The following is a 15838-nucleotide window of genomic DNA, read 5'->3' on the forward strand; positions in this document are numbered from 1 at the left end:
ACATGTATCAGCTTATCAACTGAAAAAGTGGGGGGTAGGGGTGGGAAAGTAATCTGGAGACTTGCTCAATGTTACCAAGACTTTAGCAATATCAAAATAATAAATCTATCCTCAAAGCGGCAAAGGATAAATTCTCTAGTCCTTACCTTAAATTTTCATTTGAAATCTCATTATTTATTATATGATTTTTAGCATAATTTTATTTTGTCAAGGAAGATTCATGTGCTTTCTGTATTTCCGTAGGGAGCCAAGAACCATGGGGTAGTCATGCCAGATGCCAATAAGGAAAATACACTTAACCAGCTGGTTGGGGCAGCATTTGGAGCTGCTGGTCAGCGCTGCATGGCTCTTTCAACAGCGATCCTTGTGGGAGAAGCTAAGAAGTGGCTGCCAGAGCTGGTGGAGCGTGCCAAAAACCTGAGAGTCAACGCAGGTAATTGGTTATCTGCCTAGCTCCTTTAGACTTTGCATCTGTGGCACCAAGCTCTTGGTTTTAGCATTGGCTTTGGCCAATGGGAGCAATCATATCAGTTTTTACCATTGCTTCTCTTTATACTGTACCTGTTTGGATTAATCTTTAGTTGGCAGTCATAAGTTATGTTAATGAAGACCTTCAACACTTCTGTGTTGTTTATAGGAGACCAGCCTGGAGCTGATCTTGGCCCTCTGATCACGCCTCAGGCCAAAGAGAGAGTCTGTAATCTGATTGATAGTGGAACAAAGGAGGGAGCCTCCATCCTTCTTGATGGTCGAAAAATTAAAGTCAAAGGCTATGAAAATGGCAACTTTGTTGGACCAACCATCATCTCAAATGTCAAGGTAAACAACTCTGGATTATTTGTTTCTCATATATGGGAGCTGAAGGCACTTTAGAGGCTATAGAAGCTCATCCCTCTAATTTATAAATAAAGTACATTTAATGACTAGAGACTTCATTTCATGCCAGAATTATTCAGTTATTTTATCTAGAGTCTGAATAAACCTCCCTTCTCACTCCTAATCTCTTTCTACTGTACTAGTAGTCAGCAAACTTTCCATAAAGGGCTAGATAATAAATATTTGTGGCTTTGCAGGGATATGCAATGTCTGTCACAACTACTCAAATCTTGACATATTAGTATGAAAGCAACCATTAACATTGTATAGCTGTGTTCTAGTAAAATTTTATTTATGGACAATGAAATTTTAATTTCAAATAATTTTATATGTCATGATTGATTTTTTTCAACCGTTTAAAAAATATAGAGCCATGGCTGGTGTGCTAAGTGGTTAGAGCATCAGCCTGAGCACCGAAGGGTCATGGGTTCAATTCCCAGTCCTGCAGGTACCTGGGTTGCAGGTCCATCCCCAGCCCGGGTCTGATACATGCAGAAGGCAACCAATCAATGTGTCTATCTCACATCAGTGTTTCTCTCTCTCACTCTTCCCCCCTTCTCTCCTTTCCACGCTCTCTCTAAAAATGAATGGAAAAATATCTTTGGTTCAGGATTAATAATAACAACAAAAATTATTCTTAGCTTGTTGGCTGTACAAAAACAGGCAGCACGCCATATTTGGCCCAATGGCCATATTTTGTCAATCCCTATCTTATACTTGTTACTTATTTGTTTAATGTTAAATTTTTTCCCATTCCTTCTTACTCCTAGCTTATAGCTATTGCAGCTATATCAGCCACCATATTTATTGAGTACTTTGTGCCCTAAATTTAGCTGCATCTTTACCAGAAAGTGACAAAAGGAAGATAATTTTTATTATTAAATAAAAATGTTTATTTATCAAAACTCTACATGTTTTTCAACTAAAATTAATGCTAAGTTGCGGTTAGGAGGCTTTTTTTTAAATACATATGTCCCCACAAATCCTACTATAATCCTGAATAATTAAGTTGAATGTAAGTGTAGTAGAAATTATGAAATCTCTTGCCAAAGAACCATGGAAGGAAATATCCACTTATAAACAATAAACACAGCTGACTAGCTACAGTGGTAAAGAATGTTTTGAATGTTTAATGTGACCTGATATCAAAATATAAATGTGCAGACTCATTTGGGAAACAAAGGAATGAATGAGAATGGATTGTTTATGTTATAGAAAACTTAGCACAGGGTTTCTTTAAACAGAAAAATCTCCTGTGGTATTTTAAATATATATTTGATTTACTTAAAAAATGAATGTTCATGTAAGTTTTCAGTAACATAATAATTGTATAAACAGGTTACACAAGTATAAAAGAGGAAGCTAGTGATGGGTCATGGGACCTAAAAATACAATGCTTAAAGGAAAGGATTGTAATTGTACTTAATGGGAATTTCAAGTTATTGATAAGATTGGTAGCTTGGAAGACGGAACACAGCAAGAAAGCACTTTAAAAAAAATAAGTGCTTTAAAATGAAAAGCGATTACTAACATGAAAGCTGTCTATGTAAACTGTGGGCTCTAAATTAACAAATAAGCATAAAATACTGACTTTTTTTCTGGATGCATCACTCCTGGCAGCCAAATATGACTTGTTACAAAGAGGAGATTTTTGGTCCAGTTCTTGTGGTTCTGGAGACAGATACTTTGGATGAAGCCATCAAGATTGTAAATGATAACCCATATGGAAATGGAACTGCCATCTTCACCACCAATGGAGCCACTGCTAGGAAATATTCCCACTTGGTGGATGTTGGACAGGTTTGTGAAAAGAATTTTTAGGAGATTCTTATAGCCACTTACTGTTTCCTGGGGAGATGGTAAACAGTGATCAGTTGCTACCGCTCTGATCTCCCACAATGCCTCATTTTCTTCCTCAGGAATAAAAGTTCAGTGAGATGGATATAGGGTGGAAGGTGGGTATTTAAACTTGGTCTCTCTAATGCCACACATTTATGCTTCTAAATGGAGAGTTCCTTTGTTTGAGTCGTTTTCTTAATATCTGACGTGGATTTGTTCTTCTTTAGGTGGGTGTGAATGTCCCCATTCCAGTGCCTTTACCAATGTTCTCATTCACTGGCTCTCGATCTTCCTTCAGGGGAGACACCAATTTCTATGGCAAACAGGTAACAAAGTTTTTTTAAAATGTCTTTTCCTCTAAGAAACTTTTACATATTCAGGAACAAGGATTCTGCAAGGAAGGGTCTGCCAGCAGCCTCTGTGAGGTCCTATATTGTTCATCACTGCTTGTCAGTAGGTCCCCTACAGAAGATTTGAAAGGGAACAAAGTTTTAGGGAAAAAGCATAAGGAAGTCCAAGCCTTTATACTAGTAGATGCCCTTTCCTCTGCCTCCCCATTTTCATCTAACTCTTAATCACCTGTCATGTCTCCATTTAAAGAATGGACTCCTCCAGAAAACCACTTGACTACCACCAGCCCTTTCCTCAGTGCTCAGTTGGGTATGCTCTCATGTGCTCCTACCACTCCACATATTTCTCCCTATAATGGTTATTCACTTACAAAAAATTTCATTGAGCACCTTCTTTGTACCAAACACTATTCTAGGCACTATAAATACAGCACTGAAAAAAAAACACACAGATCTGAAACCAAATTGCCTGGGTTCAAACCCCAGCTTGGTCAGTTATTAACTGTGTGACCTTGGAGGATACCTTCTCTTTGCCTCAGGTTTCTTTGTTTGTAAAATGAAAATAACAACAATACCTATATTTCATGAGGTTATGAGGATTAAGTTACCACTGTTATCACATTCTTCAGGAGGTGCTTATTTCCTAAGGCAGAAACAGTCATGGCATATTCAAACAGCAGAAATGGGCTGGAGTGAATGAGTAAGACAGTGGGGTAAGAGATGAGGTTAGAGAGGTAGGCAGGGACAAGTCATGTAAGAATTTTAAGCTATGTTAAGAAGCCCACATTACCCTTTAGTTATTTACTTATCTGCAGCACCTGGCACAAAGCACGTGCCCAAACATAATGTTAAACAAATGGGTTAGTGCAGTGGTCGGCAAACTCATTAGTCAACAGAGCCAAATATCAACAGTACAACGATTGAAATTTCTTTTGAGAGCCAAATTTTTGAAACTTAAACTTCTTCTAACGCCACTTCTTCAAAATAGACTCGCCCAGGCCATGGTATTTTGTGGAAGAGCCACACTCATGGGGCCAAAGAGCTGCATGTGGCTCATGAGCCGCAGTTTGCCGACCACTGGGTTAGTGGAAGTTCTTTATAGTCCTACAGAAATTCAGCCATTCTGGAATATTCAGTGATAAGTTCCATTTTTTTTCTATACAGGTCTCTCTTTTATAGGTTAATAAAAAATTAACAGTGGACTTACATAGCAGAATATGGCAGTGTGGCTAACTGGCTAAGAAAAAATTTGGTTATTTGGAGGCTTATTATACAGTTTGTGACAAAAATGACAGCTTTTATAAAACTAACCAGTTTATACTATTAACAAAAATTTCTTAATAAGTTACTCTGTAAGTGAGGCTTCTTGGAGGAAAAGTCTAACCTCATATAGAGTTTGAAGTCTAAAATCCTCAGGTAATTTTCTAATTTGCATTTTAGAAATGAAAGTATCATCCTTCCTATATAATCCTATATAATGAAAGGGTAATATGCAAATTGACCCTAACAGCGGGAATGACAAGTCGCTATGACACGCACTGACCACCAGGGGGCAGATGCTCAATGCAGGAGCTGCCCCCTGGTGGTCAGTGTGCTCCCACAGGGGGAACTCTGCTCAGCTACAAGCTGGGCTGACGGCTGCGAGTGCAGCAGTAGTGGCAGGAGCCTCTCCTCCCTCCTCAACAGCACTAAGGATGTCCAACTGATGGCTTAGGCCCGCTCCCTAGGGACAAGCCATCAGTTGGACATCCCCCGAGGGCTCCCTGGCTGCCAGAGGGATGTCTGACTGCCAGCTTAGGCCCGATCCCCCGGGGAGCAGGCCTAAGCCAGAAGGTGGACATCCCCCAATGGTTTCCAGACTGTAAGAGGGCGCAGGCCGGGCTGAGGGAACCCCCTGAGTGCACGAATTTTCGTGTACTGGGCCTCTAGTCCTATATAATAAAAGCCCAGCAACCGAATGGCAGAACAACCCGAACAAACGGAACAACCACGGCCCATCGCCCCGGCCGGCCCCACCCCCGATCGGCCCCCATTAGGGTGGGCTGACTGGACCCCACTAGTGCACGAATTTGTGCACCAGGCCTCTAGTCTATATATATATAAGCCTAATATGCTAAGTGTCCAACTGATCAGTTGACCATTCAGTCGACCACTCAACCAGTCGCTATGACATGCACTGACCACTGGGGGCAGATGCTCCAACCGGTAGGTTAGCTTGCTGCTGGGGTCCAGCCGATTGGGACTGGGCGGGCTGGGCCAGACATCCCCTGGAGCCAACCTCCTGCGGTCCCTCTCTGGCCTCTAAAATATTTCTTCTAATTAATTTCCTTTCAATGTGCACGAATTTGTGCACCAGGCCTCTAGTTCTTACATAATAAAATATAAACTTTAGTTGTATTGTATATTGAAAGTATATAATAATCTCTAAAGTTGTTTTCAATATATTAACATGGCCCAGATTTTGTCAAGTAATTCTAGAAGAGTATTTTAATCAAACTAGTGTGTTTTTTCCAAAAATATATTTTTAGCTTTCTAGTAATTTGGTGTCTAGTCTATTCTCTTTTGCTCAAGCCTGTACTTACAAAATAAACCATGTAGATATAAAGACTTAAATATGCTGAACTTTTTTGCCTTACATGTCATTATTTAGAAATGAATGTGTACACCAGACATTTTACTTTAGATTTATAAGATATTGTGGATTTTACTGCTTCAGTATAGCTGTTCATCACTGACAGTTGTCAGAAATGCCTAATATAGATTTCATTCTTTCACTCCTTTCTCTTCTTCATGGGAAGGAGAGATTTGTATGCCATTTCATTTTCCCCTCACACATTGCTGTGAGGTGAACATTATGTCACAGATAAGGCCCAAGGTTAAACAGCAGTCAACAAGGAGTAGAGACAGGATTTGAGCCATGCCTCTAGACCTCAAAGCACATGGTATTCAGCTCTAGAATCAGAATGACCTACAAATTTAACAGATTACATTGGCCAGTTTCAGCATAATGATAACTAAGGTTTGACTGTTTACTATGTGCCAAGTATTATGCTAAATGTTTTAGAAAAATTTACATGAACAATATATTGGATTTTAGTTGTACCTATTCTTCAAGTAGGAGAGTGAGTAGTACTTTGCAGCACCTCGTTCAAACGTTGATTAAAAGAGGAATCATGAAATCTCCCCAGAATATATGCTAATTCTCTCTTTATTTCTTCCTTTGTTCTCTTTAGGGCATCCAATTTTACACTCAGCTAAAGACCATCACTTCTCAGTGGAAAGAAGAAGATGCTACTCTTTCCTCACCTGCTGTGGTTATGCCTACCATGGGCCGTTAGAATGAGTTGTTCCAGACTCAGTCCACCCTGAGTCCTCTCCCTTTATTCTTGACTACCTTCATTTGCCAACTTTGCTCAGATCAGGTCCCTGAGAATGAAATACCTTGTAACTAAAATCTTTCTCAGAACCTTTAGCCTCTGCACAGTTGCTATAGGGAGACTCCTGGTGTAAATCTGAAGCCGGATTTTTACTTACTCTTCATACTTCTCTTTTTGAGGTAACTGTTGTTAACTGTGAAATGTTTATCTGGAACGAGAGCTTAGAGCTGTTTCTAAAAATTCTCATGACTTGAAGGGAAGATTAGTGTTTGTAAAGAAGATCTTCCATAATTCACCCTTTGGTTGACCTTCAAACACAGCCCTACATAATTGCCAGTGGGGGATACCCCACTGCCAGGCTTTCCTGAGCCTCTCATCCCATACTACACAAGATATAGTCCATTTCTACTTATCCCACAGTTGTGACAACTGTTTGATTCTTTTTGCTGAATGCCACTTTGTCCTAGTGATTCATGACCACTAAATTCTGTCATCACCTCTGTCCTGCTTCTTCAAATAATTTCTCAAGGATACCTCAGTATGCATTGGATAAATCGCCATTTTGTTGTGTGTGCCAAGTGTTAAATTTTAGAGTTTGCTTCAATAATCATTAATTAACAACTCAGTTATTAACTCAAATGCCAATAGGTTTTTTTGTCCGTTTGTTTCTAGGCCCAGATATCAAGGGGAGTTTGCCTTAAGCAAGTCTAGCCTGATTATATTTTTAATAAAACAGCCCTCAATATAGAATAACTGACTAGGGTCTAAGACATTTTAAAGCTTTTCATGACATAAAGTAGTAAAAAAGAAATGCTTTGCCCTGCCTGATGCGGCTCCGTTTGTTGGAGCATCATCCTGTGCACCAAAAGGTGGTGGGTTTGATTCCTGGTCAGGGCACATATCCAGATTGTGGGTTCGATTGCTGGTTGGGATGTGTACAGGAGGTAGCCAAACAATGTTTCTCTCTTTCTTTCTCTTTCTCTCTTCCTCTCTTCCTCTCTTTCTCTCTTTCTTTCTCTCTCTCTCTCTCTCTCTCTCTCTCTCTCTCTCTCTCTCTCTCTCTCTCTCTCTCCCCCCTCTTTCTTTCTTCAAAATCAATAAAACCATATTTGAAATTAAAAAAATTCTTTGACAGATTCTTTTGCTACCATTAATTCAACTTGTCTTTATGCTTTTTGTTTCTTTGATGTAGCTAAGCTTTAAGTCAAATAGATTTTGATATGCTAATCAAAATAGCTTCTGCCTTTTTGCTCTACATCCAATTAAATCCTGTCTTTCTGGTGCAGTTTTCACCCAGTGAACTAGGAGAAGGCTTCTGGCTCTGATAGCGTAAGTAATCTCTGGTCCTTAGCCAGATGACATAGGTCATTTATTTTTCTATTTCTCTTCAGTCATATGGATAATGCTGACCTACTCCATAGGAGTTACTCAGTGAATTAAGAATAGTGAAAAACCTTGAAAATGTTTGTGCACTCTACATAATTTAGGCTTATTACTACCACCTACTGATAGAATATCAAAATCTTCAGTCACTTAAGGCAGCAATTTTCAACCTTTTTCATTTCATGGTACACATAAAATAATTACTAAAAGTTTATTATATTTTTTGCCAAGTTGACAAAAAATTGGTACAATTTGGTTTTATTTACAAAAAAAATAGTAATAGTAATTACCTACCCTTTTTGCTCCAAAATTACTTTTTTCAAAATCAGGTACATATACTTGTAAATAAGGATTTTTGGTACCCAGAATTAATCAGATGCAACCTTATTATGCAACATGACCAATAAGTGCAACTCTGTTATATGACCTATATATTAATGGTTCAAGACAGGGCATTCGCCTTTGAGACAGCATGGAGGGACCTCGAGAGTATTATGCTAAGTGAAATAAGCCAGTCAGAGAAAGACAAGTATCACATGATCTCACTCATGTGGAATCTAACGAACAAAATAAACTGATGAACAAATGGATCCAGATACATAGAAGTGTAGAACAGACTGTGGAATCTCAGAGGGAAGGCAGGGGAGTGTGAGTGGGTGGGAAGTGATCAACCAAAGAACTTGTATGCATATATGCATAACCCATGGATACAGACAATAGGGTGGTGAAGGCCTGGGACTTGGGGGTGGGGGTGAAGGCGGGCAGGCGGGCTAGAAGCGGGGAGGGGGAAATGGGACAAATGTAATACTTTCAACAATAAAGATTTAATTTTTAAAAAAGGGGGGCATTCACACCAGATGGCTATTTTGTGTTGGCTGTTGTCATTCTTTTATTTGGCAATCTAAAGGAAAAGAGGTCAGTGCTCCTGACTAGTCAGGTTTTGCATATTTTAAAAATTCTTGTGGCACACCAGTTGAAAATCACTGATTTAAGGTGACTAGAATTTTAATAAAATACATTTATGACCCTACTGGGTCTTCCTGATTTATTTTGTTTTATTTTAGATTTGCCTTCCTAAAGATGAGGCAGTAGAAATTTATAGAATGTCCCTTGTTTTATCTCTTATCACAGCTGGCAACTGGTAGTGATATTTAATCCAATGCAACAACTAGAGGCTGGATTGAATAAAAGATCATACTCTCTAAATTCCAAGTGGAATTAAATCACAGAAACTCCTAAATTTTCCTTACATTTAACGGAAATCACTTTTTAAAAAAATGTTAATCAGGAGGCAGCCCATCAGTGATTCTCTCTCATCATTGATGTTTCTCTCCCTCTCTCCCTTCCTCTCTGAAATCAATAAAAATATATTTTTAAAAATACTCATCAGAATAATGAAAATGGCAGGTATAATTAAATTAGAAGATGTTTCAATATTTAAAAAAAAAAAAAAAGAATCGTGTTCCTCTAATTGGAATCAATTTATTTGGCTAGCTACTTGCTACTCAGAAATTTCTTATTTCTTAGATAGAAAAAAACAACTGTACAGTTATGTTAATGCTAGTAGCAGCTAAAAGAGTATTTTGTTTTCTTTTTGCTCTGATGTGGCCTCATTCTCTGATTCTACATTATACTAATTATGAATAATGAATTACAAATAAAAAGCTCTTAAAAAGAAAATTTGGCTTTAAAAAAATGGTGCCATACTTCCTTATAATGCCTCTGTCCTATAGCGTGTGGTGACTTAGACTTCCCACCTCTTCCAAAGCCAAGAGTTAAATGGTTGTTATGTTTTAATTCTTACATAAAAGAGAGTACATATTTTGGCTAGGCTGTGTATTTCAAAAGGCAATTAATAGGTTTTCAACACTAAGAAGCAAAACATGCATTTGCATTAAGTATATGCCTTCCTTAGTGTAGATAGTGTTATAAAAATGTCCACAATCTCATACTAGTATTAATATCCATTTTACTGATACCTGAAATAGTAGAGCTAAACAACTGTGACCTAGCAAGAAGCTCATGGGGAAAGGTAACAGTTCTATGTATTGTTTGGTTAGATTACAGACTACTTACGATGTCAGACTCCTGTGATCCTTTCTGAATATTGGATATTACCAGTTCATGAGAAGAGTCTGAGATTGGTACTTGCTGGGTGATGAAGGTTTGATCTTGAAGCTTACTTTCATCCCTTAAATAACGACAAAGAGACCTGTCAACAACCAGGCACACATGAAATCTAGTTCAGAACAATAGAACCATTGTGATCAGGCTCACATTCATTGCTTTGTCAAGAGAGACTTTACTTTTGCCCTAGCCAGATGACTCAGTTGTTTGGAGCATCATCCCATACACCAAAAGGTTGTGGATTTGATCCCTGTCAAGGCACAACCTAGATTGTGGGTTCAATTCTGAGTCAGGGTGCGTAGAGGAGGCAACTGATTGACGCTTTTCTCTCACACTGATTCTCCCTTTCTCTCTAGAATCCATTAAAAAATCATACCCTTGGGTGAGGATTTTAAAAAAGAGAGAGAAACCTTACCCAAATTCCTCTGTTTGTCCACTGTCTCGAACAACATATTCTGGACTAGGAGGTCTAGACCTCTGACTGTATTTCCTGTGGTGGGTAAAAGTTAACAATGAGGCAGTGTCTCCTTGTGCCCTTATTTCAACTATACAAGTGCTAAATTGCCCTAGCTGGTTTGGCTCAGTGGATAGAGCGTCTGCCTGTGGACTGAAGGGTCCAGGTTCGATTCTGGCCAAGGGCGCATGCCTGGGTTGGGGGCTCCATCCCTAGTAGGGGGTGTGCAGGAGGCAGCTGATCAATGATTCTCATCATTGATGTTTCTCTCTCCCTCTTCCTTCCTCTCTAAAATCAATAAAATATTTTTTAAAAAGTGCTAAATTAATGCTTCCATTGGATGGGCTTCTCATTTTCAAAAAAAATCTTTTACACACACATAGAGGCAATATAATGTTAAGGCAAGTTAATATAAACTTATAGTCTCTTAAAATTGAGTTATGTTGAACTTAAGAAATGGGAAATATTTATGGTGATGATCATGATGATGATACATAACAGCTATTAATGGTGATGGGCAAGGTTAAACCAGAGGTCTGACCAAAACAAAACCAATATAAAACATGGCCAGAAAAATTCCCTTTCTACAAAAAGAACCACAGAACACAGTATAAATGGAGAGACACAGTATAAAAATTTCTCTTATACTTTGGCAAGTCTGGTTTAAACACAGGAAATAAACATATCACTGAGTCAATATTTTAATTTGAAAGTGAGCTTAATAGTTACAAAAAAGTATAGTAGGTTTTTTTGCCAGCAGATAAAGACACATATCTCACTCCTAAAACTTGCCCTCAACTAGGTGTACATGAAAGAAGCATAAACCCATTCAAAATCTGGCTTTCCTCACCCTAGCTGGGTAGTTCAGTTGGTTAGCGCATTTTCTTTGTCCTGATATGCCAAGGTTGTGGGTTCAATCCCTGATCAGGGCACGTACAAGAAGCAACAAATGAATGCATAAATAAGTGGAAGAGTTGTTGCTGATGCATTAGAGTACAGTTTATTAATTATATGTACCCCTTTGACTTAGTTCACTCACAAAGAAAAATACTGAACTATTGGGTTCACAATCATATACAATCTACTGTGAATTCTTACTAACTTCCTAATTATTCTACTTGCCTTGGTAGACCTTTTATCATTTAATTCCTCCCTAACATTAGGTTACTCGTTTAATCTCATCTTTATCTCAACATTTCACCACTCTATTCCTGTATTCTTTTTCCTTCATCTAACTCTGGCATGAGATTTCAATAGGCTTAGACATGGTTTCATTGTGGCCAGGTTCAAGTTCATTACTTTGGTGTGAAAGATTTCACTCACCTTCCTGTTTCTCCAGTGTTGAAAACAACACAGTATGGAACTGGAGGCCTGGAACTCAGGCTATATTCCCTGGGAGAAGTCAACTCACAATGAGACAGACATTCAGTACCTACAGTAGATTTTACCTCCACATCTTCAAAAGACTACCAGAGACACAAAGCCATTTCAAAGTCCTTTATCTTCCATTTAGCCAATACTTTAAACTCCTCTCATTTGGTTGTACTCTTCTTTGTTCCCCTGTTCATTTTCTTTTATATATTTTTTATTGATTTCAGAGAGGAAGGGAGAGGGAGAGAGAGATATAAGCATCAATGATGAGAGAGAATCATTGATCGGCTGCCTCCTGCATGCCCCCTCACTGGGGATTGAGCCTGCAACCCGGGCATGTGCCCTTGACCGGAATCAAACCCGGGACCCTTTAGTCCGCAGGCCAACACTCTATTCACTGAGCCAAACCAGCTAGGGCTGTTCCCCTGTTCATTAATTGTGGTTATTCCTCAAGGTTCTAGCCTCAACCCTTTACTTTTCTACCTTCATCCACTTTGCTAAACTCAACTACCAATTTCATTAAACATGCTCAAATCTCTCTTCCTAAACTATCTGTACTCCAAACACTATTTACACATGCCTTAAGTATTTTTTACTTCAATATTGCCATCTCCAATTTGACACTGAAAATACTACTTTCTGTTTCTTCTGCCTAGAATGGTTTTTCTCCCTTTTTTCTTCCGATTTACCTTTTACTAGTAGAGGTCAGCTCAAGCTTTTACTTCCTCAGAAATATTCCTGACCTCAATTAGGTCAGATTCCCCTAATCAAGGAGCCTATGTCATAGTTGTACTTTTGAATATATTTATGTGATGATTTGAATAATGACTTTCTTCCCACATAAACCATGAACTCCCTAGTATTAGGCATGTCTTTTTTTGCTCACCATGACATCCTCAGTAAACAGCAGCACTCAACATGTATTTGTTAAATGACTCGGATGGATTAAATAAAATTTAAATATTTCCCTCACATTGGCTTTTCAGATTTTTCATTTTACTTTAATACTGTCATTCTTTTATTTCTTAATCTAAAAACAAACATTTATACTTTGTTGTCTTTATTCCTTTTGTCCTTTTATCACTAAGCTGTTTCTCCTTCCCGTCTCTCAGCTTCCTTTTTTCTGACTGCTTCCACTTTTGCCTAAACCCCTCACTACCACATGAGTAGTGCAGCAGCTTCTGCTGGACCCCACCTCTATTTCTGTCCTCCAAGCCATCATATTGTCACTGTTAGGTTCCGGTCAGCTCAGAACAATAACCTGTGAGCCCTTCCAGTGAAAGTATGAGAGTATGACTTATTGCTCTTTGTATTCCTTTAAGATGGAGAAGAAAAATATGTTACACTGCTCTAGAATCTACACTAGCAAAAGTTCAGGCTTTTCTGCATGGTTTTTAAAGGCTCATCATAATTTAATCTATAGGTTAATCCTTATTTCTAATTACTAATTATTCTCTAGCATTACCACACTTCTTCAAGCTAGGCACTTTTTCCACAGTGTTCCCTAAATACCTGATACCCATTTCTACCTTGGGCTTTTGCTTATGCTGTCTACTTTGCCCCTTGCCTGACGTGCCCTTCCCCCTCTCTCTACTATCCCACTCTCTTACAAGGTACCCCACAGAGTCATTCGTCCTGTCTTTCTGACTGAAGTCTTCTTCCCTGACTAGCCCATTGACATATTGTCCGAACTCCAATTGTACTTTTTTGTTCCATCTATTTTTATCCTTGTTATTTTTGGTTTTGTTTGATCTCTTTGAGATCAAAGGTAATGTCTCTTAATTCTGTTGACTCCCCAGAGTACCTAACATACTGCCCAAGCACCTAACAGGCAATCAGTAAGTGGTTGATTAATTTTACCCACTTTATAGTTCATTAACAGGGTTATAGTCACTGATAAAACATAGTAGAGAGAGTGAAACAATTCATTAAGAAGAATTATTTTAACCTGGCTGGTGTGGCTCAATGGTTGAGCTTCGAACCATGAACAAGGAGACTGAGGTTCAATTACCCATCAAGGCACATGTTCGGGTTGTGGGTTTGATCCCCAGTAAGGGGTGTGCAGGAGGCAGCAGATCGATGATTCTCTCTCATCGTTGATTTTTTTTTTATCTCTCTCTCCCTCTCCCTTCCTCTCTCTGAAATCAATTTTTTAAAAAATCAATTTAAAAATAATTATTTTAAATATCTGTAGATTTTTGTTTTACTTTTTAGGTCTTTTCTTTGGTATTAGAGATTCTCTGGATTAATAATCAGCTTAAAAAATCATTTACTTATCTTTGTAGACCAATAAAATCTTAACAATTGTTATGCTTCCCTACATTACCGCTCATTCAGCTGCGCAATATTATACCTTCTTAGTTAACATTATCTTAAACATCTAAAATTAATCTCTTTTCTACTCCCTTATTTATTTATCTCTGAGAATTGCATAGCTAAGCAGTATGCCCTTTTATATTTTCTGATCTTTTCCTAATCCTTTCATTCTAAGTGAGAATAAGTTCATTATTCCTATATGGTTTCAAGGATTGATGACAACTTGGTATTTTACTACAGAAACGGATTTACCTAGGACCAAAACCATTCATTTTTGCAAAGAGCAATCGTAAGACTTTCTCCTTCTGCTCCCAAGTCAAATCTCCAATATCCACATTTCCTTGAATATCTGTCCTGAAGAATATCAAAGGAAAAAGAAATGAAAAGGAAAAATATGGTCAAAGTAAGCATCTCTTTTTTTTGAAAAATATAAAATATGTAAATATATATGAGAAAAGAAATACCTCTCTCCCTCTCCCTTCCTCTCTGAAATCAATAAAAATATATTTTAAAAAAAGAAATAAAACTAAGTGCTCTATATGCAAAAAATTTCTCACATTATACATCAATACTCTACATATAAGCCGACCTGGTTCATAGGTTGGTGCTCAACCAATGAGTCACAGCATGTTAGTTTTCTTTAAAAGTTTAGGTTTTGCCCAACCAGCATGGCTCAGTGGTTGAGCGTTGACCTATGAACCAGGAGGCCACAGTTCAATTTCAGGTCAGGGCAAAATATCCAGGTTTCAGGCTCTATCCTCAGTGTGGAGCATACAGGAGGCAGCCGATCAATGATTCTCATTATTGATGTTTCTCTCTCTCTCTCCCTCTCCTTTCCTCTCTGAAATCAATAAAAAATATTATTTTAAAAGTTTAGGTTTTACTTTATTATCACCATATACTTCAACTGTCCTTTTCCAATCTGCTTCTTAAGCCTCTTAAAAATCATTTACTTGAGAAACCAAGATGGTGGCATAGATAAACACCTGAACTTGCTGCCTCGCACAACCACTTCAAAACTAGAACTAAAAGACAAAATGGACACCATCCAGAACCACAGTAAGGCTGGCTGAGTGGAAATTCTACAGCTAGACAGGAAGAGAAAAGCACATTGAGACTCAGAGGAGGTGCAGAAGTAAAGAGCGAAGGTATGGAGGTGCACGTGGAAAGGGCTGGCAACTGAGGACACAGTTGTCTTTTTTAATCGGGAGGGAGACAAAAGCTCCTGACTGCTCTGAACTCCAGTTCTGGGTGAGACTCTGGGGACCCAGATTCATATGGGGGAAACTGGACTGTCTGGCATGGGGACTGAACACGAGGGCAGCTTTTTCTCAGAGGTACTTGCAGTGATTACCACGGGACACTGAGACCCGGGGGCCTCTTAGGGCAGGGCTGAAGGTCAGCCATTGCTGTTTGCTCTGCCCTGTTGATTCCCTGAGACCCCGCCCCACTCAATTTACAACCCCACCCCAGCTGTGTGCAGAGGCTTTTGCATATGAATGGCCTGGCCCTTTGCAATTTAAATTACCTAACAAATTGCAGCTGGGTCAGAGAGCCCCAGAACTTCCTAGGCTCCACAGCAGCTTGCATTGCTTCATAGCTGGGCCTCATCTGGGCACCTCCAAACCCCAAACAAAGAAGAGGAATCTGCAGATCTCTCCATAGCTTCTACTGGGTGGCCTCAGGCAGAGCTAAATTTGCACCTCCTTGGAGTTCCAAGAGCCAGTGTACCCAGTAGTCAGAGT

At 38.8% G+C, this 15838-nt stretch overlaps 2 protein-coding genes across 3 annotated transcripts in view; one reads left to right on the top strand and one right to left on the bottom strand.

Annotated features, from left to right (window-relative positions):
- ALDH6A1 (aldehyde dehydrogenase 6 family member A1) overlaps positions 1 to 9262 on the top strand; it is a 28344-nt gene extending 19082 nt beyond the window's left edge. Inside the window, exons 8-12 of one of the 2 annotated variants that reach the window (XM_080657049.1) lie at positions 244 to 433; positions 638 to 819; positions 2497 to 2676; positions 2943 to 3041; positions 6299 to 9262. In XM_080657049.1, coding sequence (XP_080513175.1) covers positions 244 to 433; positions 638 to 819; positions 2497 to 2676; positions 2943 to 3041; positions 6299 to 6403 — 756 coding nt within the window. In that variant the 3' untranslated portion in view covers positions 6404 to 9262. The remainder of the gene's footprint in view (positions 1 to 243; positions 434 to 637; positions 820 to 2496; positions 2677 to 2942; positions 3042 to 6298) is intronic. The other variant, XM_080657050.1, reaches the window with a different exon arrangement.
- A 540-nt stretch (positions 9263 to 9802) lies between these two features.
- Positions 9803 to 15838, bottom strand: part of BBOF1 (basal body orientation factor 1) — a gene marked incomplete at its 5' end in the record, with an annotated part of 34421 nt that continues 28385 nt past the window's right edge. The window contains 3 exons of the mRNA XM_080657053.1: positions 9803 to 10016; positions 10368 to 10442; positions 14346 to 14447. Coding sequence (XP_080513179.1) covers positions 9887 to 10016; positions 10368 to 10442; positions 14346 to 14447 — 307 coding nt within the window. The 3' untranslated portion in view covers positions 9803 to 9886. The remainder of the gene's footprint in view (positions 10017 to 10367; positions 10443 to 14345; positions 14448 to 15838) is intronic.

This window comes from Plecotus auritus (genome assembly GCF_963455305.1).
Source record: "Plecotus auritus genome assembly, chromosome: 1".
In the NCBI taxonomy this organism is placed as follows: domain Eukaryota; kingdom Metazoa; phylum Chordata; class Mammalia; order Chiroptera; family Vespertilionidae; genus Plecotus; species Plecotus auritus.